Consider the following 13,937-nt stretch of genomic DNA (forward strand, 5'->3'; position numbering starts at 1 on the left):
AAGTACAAGCTTATTTTGTTTCTTTTTTTACTTTAAGTCAATGTAGCCTAACACAATGTATGAGAACAAGTGTAGTATGGTCTTCACTCAAATTGATAACTTTTTAAACTTTTCCCATGCAATTTTTGTTCATTATCTATTAAATCATTACATTATTTTAACAATTTTCATAGTGTAAAAAAGTAATTAAAGCACATGTGAAGGTTCAGGTTATATATCTTCCGAGTGTCTTTTTTCGCACTATGCATTCAAACTCATGCGCCATAATTCATTGAAATTAAGAACTCTTACAGAGTTAATTAGAATTTATATTCTTACACCTGTTCCACTCCAATTGATATTTACATATTTATAAAGAATTAAATTTGCTTTAACCATTACTAACCACAAACAAATTTTCATAACTAAACTGCAACCACGTGTCTATCACTAACCAGCAATCTTGGTCATTATAAACGGTCAAAAGTACAAACTTGTTCTGATTCTTTTTTTACTTCCAGTCGGTGCAGCTGAACACAATGGATGAGAACATGTGCAGTACGGTTTTCACTTAAATTTGTAACTTTTTAAACTTTTCCCCTGTAATTTTTGTTCATTATCTTTTAAGCATTACATTATTTTAGCAACTGTCATAGTGGAAAAAAAATAATTAAAGCACATGTGAATGTATGAGTTCTATACCTTTCATGTGTCTTTTTCTACACTTGGCATTCAAACTCGTGCTATAATTCATTGAAGTTAAGAGCCCTTAAAGAGTTAATTAGAATTTCTATGCTTACACCAGTCTCTTTCCAACTGATATTTATGTAGTTATAAATAATTAATGTTTGCTTTGACCATTACTAGCCACAAAAAAAAACTCCATCACTGAGCTGCAACCGCGTGTTTAGCACCAGCCAGCAGTGTCGGTCATTATAAACTATCAAAAGCACAAACTTATTCTGGTTCATTTTGCACTTCCAGTCAATGCAGTCTAACACAATAGATGAGGATATGTGCAATACGTTCTTCACTCAAATTGGTAGCTTTTGAAACTTTTCCCCTACAATTTTCCTTCATTTTCTCTCAATTCATTACATTATTTTAGCAACTATCATAGTGGGTAAAAATAATTAAAGCACATGTGAATATATGAGTTCTATACCTTTTGTGTGTCTTTTTCTGCACTTAGCATTCAAACTCATGCCATAATTCATTGAAGTTAAGAACCCTTCAGGAGTTAATTGAAATTTTTATGTTCACATTAGTTATGTTCCAACTGATATTTATATACTTGTAAATAATTAATGTTTGCTTTGCCCATTACTAGCCACAAAAAACACTTCATCAATGAGCTGCAACCACGTGTTTATAACCGGCCAGTAGTCTTGGTTATTATAAACGGTCAAAAGCACAAACTTGTGCTGATTCATTTTTTACATCTAGTCGGTGTAGCTTGACACAATATATGAGGACATGTGCAATACAGTTTTCACTCAAATTGATAACTTTTTAAACTTTTCTCATGTAATTTTCGTTCATTATCTCTTAAGTAGTTACATTATTTTAGCAACTGTTATAGTGGAAAAAATAATTAAAGCACATGTGAATGTACAAGTTCTATATGTTTCGTGTTTCTTTTTCTGGACTTGACATTCAAACTCATTCCATAATTCATTGAAGTTAATAACCCTTAAGGAGTTAATCGGAATTTCAATACTTATAGCAGTTTCATTCCAACATATATTTACATACTTGTAAATAATTAATGTTTGCTTTGACCATTACTAGCCATAAAAAATAGTTCATCACTAAGCTGCCACCACGTTTTTATCACTAGCCAGTAGTTGTGGTCATTATAAACGGTCAAAAGCACAAACTTCTTCTGGTTCATTTTTAACATCTAGTCGATGTAGGCTAAAATAATAGATCAGGACATGTGTAGTATGATGTTAACTCAAATTGGTAACTTTTTAAGATTTTTCCCTGCAATTTTCCTTCATTATCTCTTAATTCATTACATTATTTTAGCAACTGTCGTAGTGGAAAAAATAATTAAGGTACAAATAAATGTATGAGTTCTATACCTTTCGTGTGTCTTTTTCTACACTTGGCACGACTAATTATTACTCCATTTGCATAAAGTCACTGCGTATAAATTTTTAGGTTTGACAGGAATCATTGTACCGTTTGCTAAGTTTAAGAAATGAAAATATTAATCTTCAAATTTGTATTGTCATGTTGGTATTGTCGCTTTCGAAGCGGGGTATTTTTTAGGAAAAAATGTTCTTTTCGTTTGACAATCCGAAGCTTGACTTTCTGTTAATGATTTTTTTTGCAAATAAATAAAGGACAACGAATTTAGTAACGAAATGGTGTAGAAAATATTGCAAAGTTTCAACATTGCTCATTCTTTTCGATGATGTAATTAATTAAGGAAAATTAACATAAGAAGAATAATATGTAATATTCATAGTTAGCTTTCAATAGCTGTAATTTACATAGTTAAAGTCTCCTTTTAAAGGATGCAGCACATCACAAAATTTTTTTATGATGTCAATGATAAGCTATTGTGTGACACGTTTATTTTGGTGTGCAGAGCATTGTTGATTTTCTCGTTACTGTAGAGTAAGAAAATGGTTATTATGCATTTCGTATGATGGCCAAAAGATTTCGTTTTGGAGTCAGTTGTAATTGTTTACTTCGTTGCCTCACCCTTAAGTTCAGGTTTGGTGAAAAACCTCATAAGCGTATGTTGATGTACAAGATTAATTACAATATACTTGTGCACTATATGCTTGTGGTGGCTGCTATGTAATAAGCCAATTAGTTAAGTTTAAAACATTTGTGCGTCATCAAGGTAGTAAGTTGTGAAATATAATACTTTTGTGGACCTTATGGGAACAATCTCCTTTGCCAATGCTTACAAGGTTACATAATAATAAACTGACTATTTTCGTTCAATGGCACATGACCAAGTGTGGTGCTCTATAATAGAAATGTCTAAGAAAATCAATGAATAGCATTACAATATTTTATTATATATGTCTAATAGCCATTTTAGTAGAAAAATATTTTATTTATGAAATTTGTATGTTGTCGTCTTCATTGTTCCAACCACAAAATGGAAAGACATTAGTAAGAGTTATGCAATTCCTTCTCCAGAAAATCGCATGGTCAAATTGTCATGGACAAATTCATTTTCTAATGGTAACATGTAAGGGAAGGACATGGATTGAAACAAAACTTATCCTTAATAGTCGTATTTGCATTTCTTGTTGATCAAAGGAGTCAGAACTGAAAAAAAATTGAATAATAATCAAAACACTTAATCCATTTGAATGTTTGAACATCTTAACCCTGAAAGTTCCCTCTTACATGAATAGTACCTGGTCATGGGCCCAAGTGGGAATCATGGCCAAGTTTGTGAAAGAGCTACACCTTACAAATGCTGTAAGGTAACAAGCTCCCTGTGTGTACATAATAAATAATATTATTTGTAGTATCAAGGTAACTACTGATGAGAACACATGAAATTTTTTGGCCCTTGGATCTACCATCTTCATCCACAGTAAGGATGGCAGTTTAACCCGGACCCGGACGAACTCAGATAATTCAGGCCGGGTTGAACCCGTACTGGAGTGTAATAAAAATCTAATATCTAGAATGGATTGTAGTAACCCAGATATATCCGGGTCCGGTTTTGGGTTTGGGTTAAACCATATATTTGCAACTTGGACCCATATATCTTATTTTAATATTATTTTTTATTATATTTAATAATTAATATAAATATAAACATTAAAAAAAACTTACTTTTATCTACTCACAAATTACAGTTACTACAGCCAAAGTGCTAAACAACCATACAGACCAGGCTCGCCACCGTCACAACTCGCGCTCTCGGGTTCACCACCGTCACAGGCTTGTAACTCCTCTATTCATCATCATCAACTACCCTTTTTTAGCTGTGACAACGTACCTTCATCATCAGCTACCGTGAACACCACTGATATGCCGATGTGAATTGTGAGTTTCTGGCCTTTCGTTTTGATGTCATTATACTTTGTTATGACTTATACTTATGTGATTTGTGCTATGTTTGCTCTGATATGTGATTTGTATTGTCTTATGCTTTGTTATTTGATTTATGCTTGAAATATTTTTTATTGTTGCTGTTAATATATTCGAAATGGTATCTTTAAAATGTTACAAGGTTGTTATAGTTAAAAATAACACATAAAATAGAAGAAATTGGTGGAATAATGGGTTAGTTTAATTTGTTTTGACATAATTCTTATAGAGTGTCAAATTCATAATGGAAAATAAACAAAAAGTTTATTTGGATGTCTCTGAGATTGATGAAAGTATGTGTGTGAGGGTTGGGATGGATATGGCAGCAGAAAATAATGATACAGCTGCTGAATTAGAACTAGATTCAACAACAGTAGAGTAGGAGAGTAGGAGTGTGAGTGGTCGTGGCTGTAGAGGTAAAACTACTACTGTTGCTTCAAAAAAAAGAGGTGCTGGCAGCGAAGGGAGCAGTTCAGGCAGAGTAGTTTCGGATGCTTGGAATCATTTTTAAAAAGTTAAGTTAGGCAATTCAGGTGATTTGTAATTATTGTGGGTTAGTTATGTAAGGACATTATTCTCATGGCACTAATCACTTGATTAATCATGCTAAACATTGTCTTAGAAGGTCATTCAAGAATATGCAGCAAATGCACCTTTCTTTTTCTTCTAAAGTAGATGGAACCACTCTTCTTAATAATTGTAGTACTGAACCAAAGTGAGATATGGCAACAGTGAAGGTTTTTATAGTTAGAATGATTGTATTACATGAGCTTCCGTTATCATTTGTTGAATATATTGGGTTTTACGAACTGTTGAAGGTACTCCAACCTTCAATTGAGACTATTAGTACAAACACTATCAAAGTTGAAAATTTGAAACTATAATATTGAGAAGACGAAAGTAATGAGTATTTTGGAAGCTTGTGAGAGTAGGATTTGAATTACTATAGATATGTGGACTACTAGTAACCAAAAGAAAGGATATATAGTTGTTACAGTACATTACATTGATAGCTCATGAGTGTTGCGAAGTCCTATTATGAGGTGATATTCTTGAGACTTTTTTTTTCATTTAAACATAAATGAATGTTTGCAACTTTACATTATTTAATAGTTTTATTATTTTTTTACATTTTTAGCTTTATATATATGCCAGCTCCACATAGTGGTGAAGTAATGTGCAATGAGTTGTATGAGTGTTTGATAGAGTGGAATACAGATAGAAAGTTGTCTACTGTAACTGTTGATAATTGTTCTGCAAATGATTCCATGATTGATTTGTTGTTGGAGAAATTTTCAACTAGTTCAATGATTATGGGTGGCAAATTCTTTCACATGTGTTGTTGTGCTCATATATTGAACTTGATAGTTAAGGATGGTTTATCTGTGATACAAAAAGAAGTTGAAAAATTTAGGGAGAGTGTCCATTACTAGATAGGAACACCTACTAGAGTTGAAAAATTTGAGGCTACAAAAAAATGATTAGGTGTTAAAAAAAACTTAGAACTTAGCACTTGATTGTAAAACTACGTGGAATTCCACTTATTTGATGCTTAGTACCGCTTTGTTGTATAAAGATGTATTTGTTCGTTTAAAAGAACGTGATAGAAATTATACACTTTTGCCTAGTGAATTGGAGGTGAATTTTTCAAAGCTTATGTGTGAGCATCTCAAGAGTTTTTATAAGTTGACAGAACTTTTTTCAAGGACACGATATCCGGCATCTAATTTATTTTCTAGCAAGATTTGTGAAATTAGATTGTCAATGAATGCATGGTTCCAATCACCAATTGAGGGATGGGATAAAAAATATGGCCACTAAGATGATTGCAAAGTATGATAAATATTGGGATGTTATTCACAAAGTTCTTGCTGTAGGGACTTTGTTAGATCATAGGCATAAGATGTTGTTAATTAACTTTTTATTTCCCAAAATCTATGGAGAAAGAGGTAAATCCGAAATTGAAAAAGTGCGCACAACTTATTTTTTGATTTAGTGCATGAGTATGAAGTAAAGTATTCATCAAATGCAAATTAGGGGGTTAATGATTCAGCTAGTTCTTAAGGTGCTATAGCAGAAGATTCTATTATGTTAGATTTGGACTTAGATGAGATGGCTGATGAGTGAGAATCATTTAGAAATTAGAACTCACAGAATAATCATTTCAAAACAAAATTGGAGCTTTGCTTTCAACTAGTCAATTTGATATTTTGTCATGGTGGAAGAATAACAAGGCAAATATCCTATACTTGCAAAGATTGCGAAAGAATTTTTGGCATTCCTGTGTTAACGATTGCTTCCGAGTTCGGTTTTAGCTCTAGAGATAGACATTTGAGTCCTCATCGCAGTAAACTTCATCCATCTACAGTGGAGGCGTTGGTGTGTACTCAAAATTGGTTTTGGCTTGACCAAAACCTAAAAGGTATGGACAATTTATTTATTAGATAAAATAAATGAATTTGTTATAGTATCAATTTATCACTAACTAGTTGTTTTGTTTCTTATGTTTATGATTTATGCATGTCTTTTAGATGGAATTCCAGAGGAAGCAATACTTTCTGCAGAACAATTGATTGATAAAAGTTTGATAGGTGAGTCAAGTGAAGAAGAATAGAAAATGATGGAGAAGAGTTTAGACATTAGATTTGTGGTTTGAAATTTGAATTTTGAATTGTAGACTTGTGTTATAGATTTATATTTGTGGCTGTTTTATTACTTGAAAATCGAAATTTATGGATTTATATCAATGGATGTGTTATTGCCTAGAAATTTGTATTGTTTATTAATGTTTTACAATCTGGGATCTTGGAAATGTATTTATATTTTATTTTTAGAATTTTAGAAAATGATTTATTGATTTGAATTCAAAACCCGAAATTCAGAAACCTAAATTTTTCCAGGTTAAACTCGGATCGAACCCAAGTGCAAAAAATTTAGGTTTTAATTCGGGTTCGGGAGAAAGAAAATGACACCTAGATCTAGAACTGCGAAGACTAAACCCGAACGCGGACCTGAATTTTGCCATCCCTAGTCCACAGCAAGCGATAAGCTATATGCCACGTAATAGGCAAAACAACATAATTGAATTGACCTTCACATGTAATTAAGAAACCCATTTTTATCCTTTTAATTGGATCTTATAAGAACTTTTAGGGGTGTTAATAGCTCCACTCTTGAGAAAAAGTTTAAAGAGCGGTGATATTTGACTACTTAGTATATCTCACCAACTCTCAATAATCACTTTTATGGTGAGGCTATTGAACCCACCAAACTACTAATTAAATGAACTTTTGAAAATAATTTTTTGAAAATAATTTTTTATAATTAAAATATCCCTAAATTAAATTATGGTTTTGGACATTAAAATATAATAAAAAAGAAAAAAAATAATTTTTACTCTTTAAAACTATCTTTGTATTCAACGTAGTTTTATTAAATTCTAATCAATCAAGAAGTGTGATTCTTCTCTCAAGGCATATATTTTTGTAATCATGTTTGCTCTTTTGTTAGAATTAGAATTGCAATGGAAGCAGAAGAGCCAAATGCAGGCACTGCAGAAGCCAATAAATTTTATGCCCAATTTGTGTCACCATGCCCACTGTAGGAGGAGAAACTTATTATTTTGTCTTTCATCAATAGCGAGTTCCAACTTGGGAAGGAATTAATAAAAAGAACATTAAATCCAATATTACCTACATAAATGACTCACGCCATGTCATTCATAGCATAATCCTCTTTGACTGTGCACAAACATGTACAAGCATTAATCAAATAGCCAAATATTAATCTACATGATAGCAAATATTAACTGTAGAAGTATAACATCTAACCGAATTCATTTTATCATTTCAGTTTTTCAGCCCAATAGCAAAACCCGTTGGATGCATATGAAACCTACGTTGAAGCAACTATGCAGTAGAAATTGAATTGCCATACGCTTAAGCATGATGGATGTTGCAATAACAGGACCAGTAGAAGGAGGACCAAGAAAATCTTTGTTTTCAGGAAGAATTTGCCCTTTTTACGATGTCTTCAACTTACTTTTGTTGCAAGTGCTTTCGCTGGTAGTGCTTTGCTTTGCTTATGTTTAAGTAAAAATATTATTTTGCTTTTGTTGGTACAATGGCGTAGAAAAAAAAGTGTTGAATTTTTAATGTAATGCTGGTATTGTTATAAATGAATTTAATGGCTTTAATGAATAAAATTACTATTACTATAAAAATTAGGTCTAGCAAGGGTATATTAGGTATTTAAATGGGTTTATTGAGTAAAATTAAAAATTTCAAAATTTGAAAGTGGGTTTATTTAGTAAATAGGTTTACTGAGTGACTTGGTGGGTTTAAATATCTCCACCCTCACATTTATACTAATGCCATTTTGTCTTTATATAAAATTAGTACAAAGAATAAAACCTTTTAAATACACCCACTTAGGTAACTTTTACTAATCAACATTCAACAGTGCTACTGAAATAAAAATAAATCATCTAAGTAGTTGGGCAACGTTTTATATTAGGGATGGCAATGGGGAGGGGAGGGGAGGGGACCGACATCCCCGCACCTATCCCCGATATTCTTCATATATCCACGTCCCCTCCCCGTCTCCATTAGAATTGCTTGAGGGGATCCCCGTCCCCTCCTCGAATAATAAGAGGGGATCCCCAAGGGGTCCGCGGTCCTCAAATAACTGATACATTTTTTATTTCTGAACTTAATTTAATCATATTAAAATAAAATTTTAAACAAATGTAAGGTTTGATAATATATCTTAGATTAACATTAATTCAATACAAAAAATTACACTACAAAATACAAATAATTAGAATAATTATCTTCCTCAACCTTTATAATCCTATAATAAAAAGAAATTACTCTTATATCAATAATGAAATAAATGAAATGGGTATAGATATTGAAATTAATATTTTTAATAAAAGAATTTACTCTTGTATCTCATACTCATTCTATTCTTCCTCGAGGAATGTTGGAAATTGAGAGATAGCATTAGGTTTCAAATCTAAAACAATAAAAATAATATAAGCAATATGACTCATAATCTAAAATAGTTTTGGGTCAAGACCTTTGAAATAAAGTATGATCAAATAATAATTTAGGACTACAACTAGTTAACCAAGCTTGAAATTTTTATAGTAGATGCGTATAAATATTTTGATATTTATTATTTATACTAATATTTAACATTTTATAATTTTAATTTTATTATTCATTTATTAATAATTCTAAAAAATAAAATCAAAATTAAAAAATTAATATGAGAAAATGGGGAAATTGGTGGGGGATGGGGATTCCATCTCATCCCCGTCCCTTCCCCGAATAAAAACCTGAGTCAAAAATCGTCTCCGTCCCTTCCCCGAATAAGAAATTGGGTATAAAATTATTCTCATACCCTCCCCGAATAAAAAAAAAACCCCAAGGATCCCGTCCCTGTGGGGAGTTTTGCCATTCCTATTTTATATTCATTTCAATGTATGTATTAAAAAAAAAAAAAGATTTGTAACTTCAACAAACAAAAACAAACTATGGATTTTGATCAAATGTCACCATTACGGCTCCCTTAATTAATTTTTAAAAAAAATTCTTCATATGTCACTTTTGATTTATTACGTATTAACATTACTTTACCGACCAATGAAATGTGGTTTACTTGATCATAACAAGTCCAAATATAAAATGGGTTTATTTTTTAATAATTTCTCAGCAAAAAAAAAAATCAATGAATTTATTTATGGGCAAAAATTTACTGGAGTTTCAATTCACTACTTCCCACTCACAAGGTATTTCATTTCTTCCCGTTTTGTTTCCATTAATAATCAGATTCAATTAATTCAACTCCTACACAATCGAGAGTAAAAATACTCTTAAAAAAAAAAAAAGAGCTTCAATACGAGCATATTTTTAAGTTTTATATGGTCAGATGTTAAAAAAAAAAGATAAAAACAGTAATAAGAATAAAGTGGGGATTAAATGGGATATATTGATAGAAGAAAATTATTTTTAATTTTTTAATGTAGTTAGTTGAAAAGTAAGGCCTAGTAAAATATATTAAACTTTCAAATATCATCACTGCTTCTACAGGAAACCCCAATAATTTCTATGGATGCACTAAACTTCGTTGCACTAATAGGATTGGAAATAATTTTTACAGCGTTTTATTTAAAAATATTTAAATAAATTACCTTTTTTTTGTCATTAATTTACACAGTACAAGTTGGCTTTCTCTTATTTCTTTGAAGTAAATGTCAGAAATCTATAGTTATGTGCGTTGAAGAGAAATTTTTCGTTCATCTGAAAAATAGGACAGAAATTAACTATGACTAAATTGTTAAAAATAATTTGTTTACCAATGATCAAATTATGATTAGATTTGTCATTCATCCTAGAAGTAACTTTAGGAAGAGGTAAAAAAATGTTGAAGAAATGAGAAACTAGAAAGCTCAATAATTAAGCAAAATAAAGCAACAAATGATCAAAAACAGGAAATACAATTATACAATAACCTGGAAATCCAGATCACAGAAAAAGCAAAGAGAAAATCACCACATGATGATGCTTTATTTCATGCTACAGAACCAATTATCAAAATATGGAAACATAGACAACACACGCTGTGAACAATTTTCTCAAAATCGGTTAGTTCAATTTTTGGAATTTCACAGGCAGCAAGGAAATAAATATTGCCGTATAAATACCTTTTCTGAGGACGGCCATATACACTCTGGCTGAACAGTTTCATCAGAAAAAAACTTCTACATAGTCACCAAGGTGATGGGTCTCATTCCCCTCAAAGAAAAACACTTTAAAAAGGGGGGGAAAAAACAAATTTGAGACATTGCTCAAAAAAAGAAAGGTAGAATGTAAATCTTGAACATGAATTCAAATTCTATGTAGAAAGAAATATTTAAAGATGATCGCAGATTGCCTTTGTGAAATCTGATGTCGTTGAAGAGCCACCAAGATCTGCAGTTCGATACTTCCCCTCTGCAATTGTGCTCAGGATAGCATTTTGGATCCTATCAGCCTTGTCATGGAGCTCCAAATGGCGCAACATTGTTACCGAACTCAACAGCAAAGCAGTTGGATTTGCCAAATTCTAGGTCAATTCAAACAGCAAAATGAATTAAGTAGTCCATTCTGGCTTTCTTTTATTACCTTGAAAAGACAAACCAAATTCATCCTTGAAATGTATATTTGCATCAATTTTATGGGCCATGCTTGTTCACAATAATAATTATATTTTTTATATAATACTCAATACATCAGGTTTGAGGTTGCTTTGGCATGTCCAACTTCTTATTGATCAATATTATTACAAGAGTTAGCCACAAAATCATTCTAGTTTTATGCTAATACCCTTAATGAGGCTGAGGCCATAGAATAGCTTCATAGATGATTTCACCTAGTCTGATAGTAAGAGGGAAGACAGCTTATTCTAATGCAACAACAGAACCTAGCAGAAACCTATAGACATGTGGAAAACTAAAATGGAAATTAGCTTAAAATTGTACAAGATTATATGATTAAGCAAGTTTCAAGGCTAACCTTTCCAGCAATATCAGGTGCTGAACCATGAACAGCTTCAGCAAGGGCAATTCCTCCTTCCCCAATATTGCAACTGCACAGGCAGTTATATTCTGTCAGATGATGTAGATGCATGTAATTGGGGGAAGTCTAAGGATCATAGTTACCTAGGTGTTAAGCCCAATCCACCAATCAACCCAGCACATAGGTCACTAATGATGTCACCATAGAGGTTAGGCATTACCAACACATCGAAAGCCGCTGGATTCTTCACAAGCTGTGCATACCAGTAAAGCAGTAGGTTTTTAGCAAGTAATTTTGTCTTCTATGATTAAAAACAAAAAAAACAAAAATTAAAAAGTTCCATTGGCGGTTCTACACTATGCATCAACAGCGATGTTCTGCAAACAACCAGAGAGTAATTAAGGAAATGTTGTAATACCATCATGCAGCAATTGTCGATAACAACTTCCTCATATGTTATCTCAGGGTACTTCTCGGCAACCTCACGACAACACTGCCAGTAAAAATTATACAGAATATCAGATGTAAATGCATAGATATACAACTGAATAGTCGATAATTGATTTCAAATGGAAGACCTTTCTTTTTTAAATATTAAAGAAAAAAAAGGACCTTCAAAAAAAGCCCATCAGTTTTCTGCATAATATTTGCTTTGTGTATTGCAGATACTCTTTCTCTTCCATGTGTCTTCGCATAGTGAAACGCATATTCAGCAACTCTCAAACTAGCCTGACGAGTAATGATTTTGAGACTTTCAACCACACCTCTCACCACCTATCATCAAAAACAAAAACTACTTCTGGTTTACATTTACATTTGTTGTACATCAGTAAGTGAAAATCTGTTGCTGCAGAAACAAACTCACTTGATGTTCAAGTCCACTGTACTCTCCTTCTGTGTTCTCACGGATAGTGATAAGATTCACATCATCATAGCGAGTTTTATACCCAGGGAGGCTGTAGCAAGGCCTAACATTGGCATACAAATTAAGTTCTTTCCTCAAAGTAAGATTCAATGAACGATGACCCTTTCCAATTGGTGTTGCCATAGGCCCTTTCAAGCCCACCTTGTTCCTTCTCACAGATTCTAAACTTTCCCATGTCAGAAAACTTTGTGTTCTAGGATCTATTTCAGTCCCAACATAATGCTCCTCCCAATCAACTGGCACTTCAGCTGTCCTAAATACCTGCAACAGATTAAATATCAAAATCCATCACAACTTTAAGTACATTATGGCCAATTAATACTCCTTAGATACGCTTAATTTTGCCAACTAGAGTCATCAAAAATAAAAGTTTAGAGTAAAAGAATACAAGGATGAAAAAAAAAAAAACCTGTATTGGGAACAGAATGCAAAGATACATATTTACATTTAAAAGAATGAAACAATGAAAAAAAAAAACCTTCAGCCCAACAATATACAACATTTTCCCATCAACAAACTAAGGTCAAAGCTCATCCTCAACATCCTAATCCCAAACTTTACGTCAATTTCCTTTGAGTGGACTACAACTTTTGGACGCCTAACCACAGAAAATCTTTATATTTTCTTTTCCTATACATCAACATACACTTCAAATTGCCAATATGGCAGAAGAAAATTGAAGTAAAATATAATGAAGCTCACTCCATGTTCCAAAAAGTTGCTAAATCTACTTCAAGTCACAATCATATCATAAGATTTCATCTGCTTGAAATGGCATAGTAGTAAATAACTCGCGTAATTTGAACTAGCACAGATTCAATTATTTATTAAAAAAAAGAAGAAGAAGCAATATTTAGTCAAACAAGCAAATTATAATAAAAATACAAACAGAGAATACCTGTTTAACGGACTCGGCGATCTCGGGGCCGATTCCGTCGCCGGGAAAGAGAGTGGCGGTGATCGGAGTAATATCGGAGGAGAAGGCCCTGGCTATAGGCAAAGCTAAATTAGGGTTGGGGTTTGTGGTTGAGAGGATCTGGCGCGATCGGCTTCCCAGGACTCGTCTCAGCAGCTGCGTTGCCATTGATTGATCCTTCTTCTTCTTTTTTCTTCTCCGTTTGATGTGATTTTTATGAAAAAGAAAAAGAAAAAAGCAAAATAAAAATTGCAACTTTTGAAGGTGAGAATATAATTTTATTATTATTATTATTTTTTTTTTTTAGCCCTATTTTGTGTTTTTCATTTTTTAGTTTGACTTTTCTACGCTGCGAACGAGTGCTCGTTCTCGTTTAGAAAAGTCGCGATGCTCTTGACTTACGCGAATCTAGCCCAATAACTGAACTCCACGTGCATTTTCAGGGTTTTATTGTTTAAAAAATTAAAATTATACTAGATGC

At 32.4% G+C, this 13,937-nt stretch overlaps 1 protein-coding gene across 1 annotated transcript; it reads right to left on the reverse strand.

Annotated features, from left to right (window-relative positions):
* Positions 1-10,597: 10,597 nt before the first annotated feature.
* Positions 10,598-13,757, reverse strand: LOC102619899 (isocitrate dehydrogenase [NAD] catalytic subunit 5, mitochondrial). The gene is made up of 7 exons (XM_006481429.4): positions 13,439-13,757; positions 12,481-12,801; positions 12,228-12,389; positions 12,034-12,108; positions 11,759-11,868; positions 11,613-11,685; positions 10,598-11,163 (listed from the first exon to the last, which is right to left on the reverse strand). The coding sequence occupies exons 1-7, from the start codon at positions 13,622-13,624 to the stop codon at positions 10,972-10,974; spliced, it is 1,119 nt and encodes a 372-aa protein (XP_006481492.1). The 5' UTR covers positions 13,625-13,757; the 3' UTR covers positions 10,598-10,971.
* Between the last annotated feature and the right edge of the window lie 180 nt (positions 13,758-13,937).

The sequence above is a fragment of the Citrus sinensis genome, chromosome 6, assembly GCF_022201045.2.
Source record: "Citrus sinensis cultivar Valencia sweet orange chromosome 6, DVS_A1.0, whole genome shotgun sequence".
Taxonomy (NCBI): domain Eukaryota; kingdom Viridiplantae; phylum Streptophyta; class Magnoliopsida; order Sapindales; family Rutaceae; genus Citrus; species Citrus sinensis.

What these genes read in the sequence shown, in the direction of transcription:
- LOC102619899 (XM_006481429.4), bottom strand. Translation starts at nt 13,624, where the DNA reads ATGGCAACGCAGCTGCTGAGACGAGTCCTGGGAAGCCGATCGCGCCAG. An exon ending in ACAGTGGACTTGAACATCAA is followed by an intron (nt 12,390 to 12,480) that starts GTGAGTTTGTTT and finishes TTTTGATGATAG; the next exon opens with GTGGTGAGAGGTGTGGTTGA. An exon ending in TCGACAATTGCTGCATGATG is followed by an intron (nt 11,869 to 12,033) that starts GTATTACAACAT and finishes TGGTATGCACAG; the next exon opens with CTTGTGAAGAATCCAGCGGC.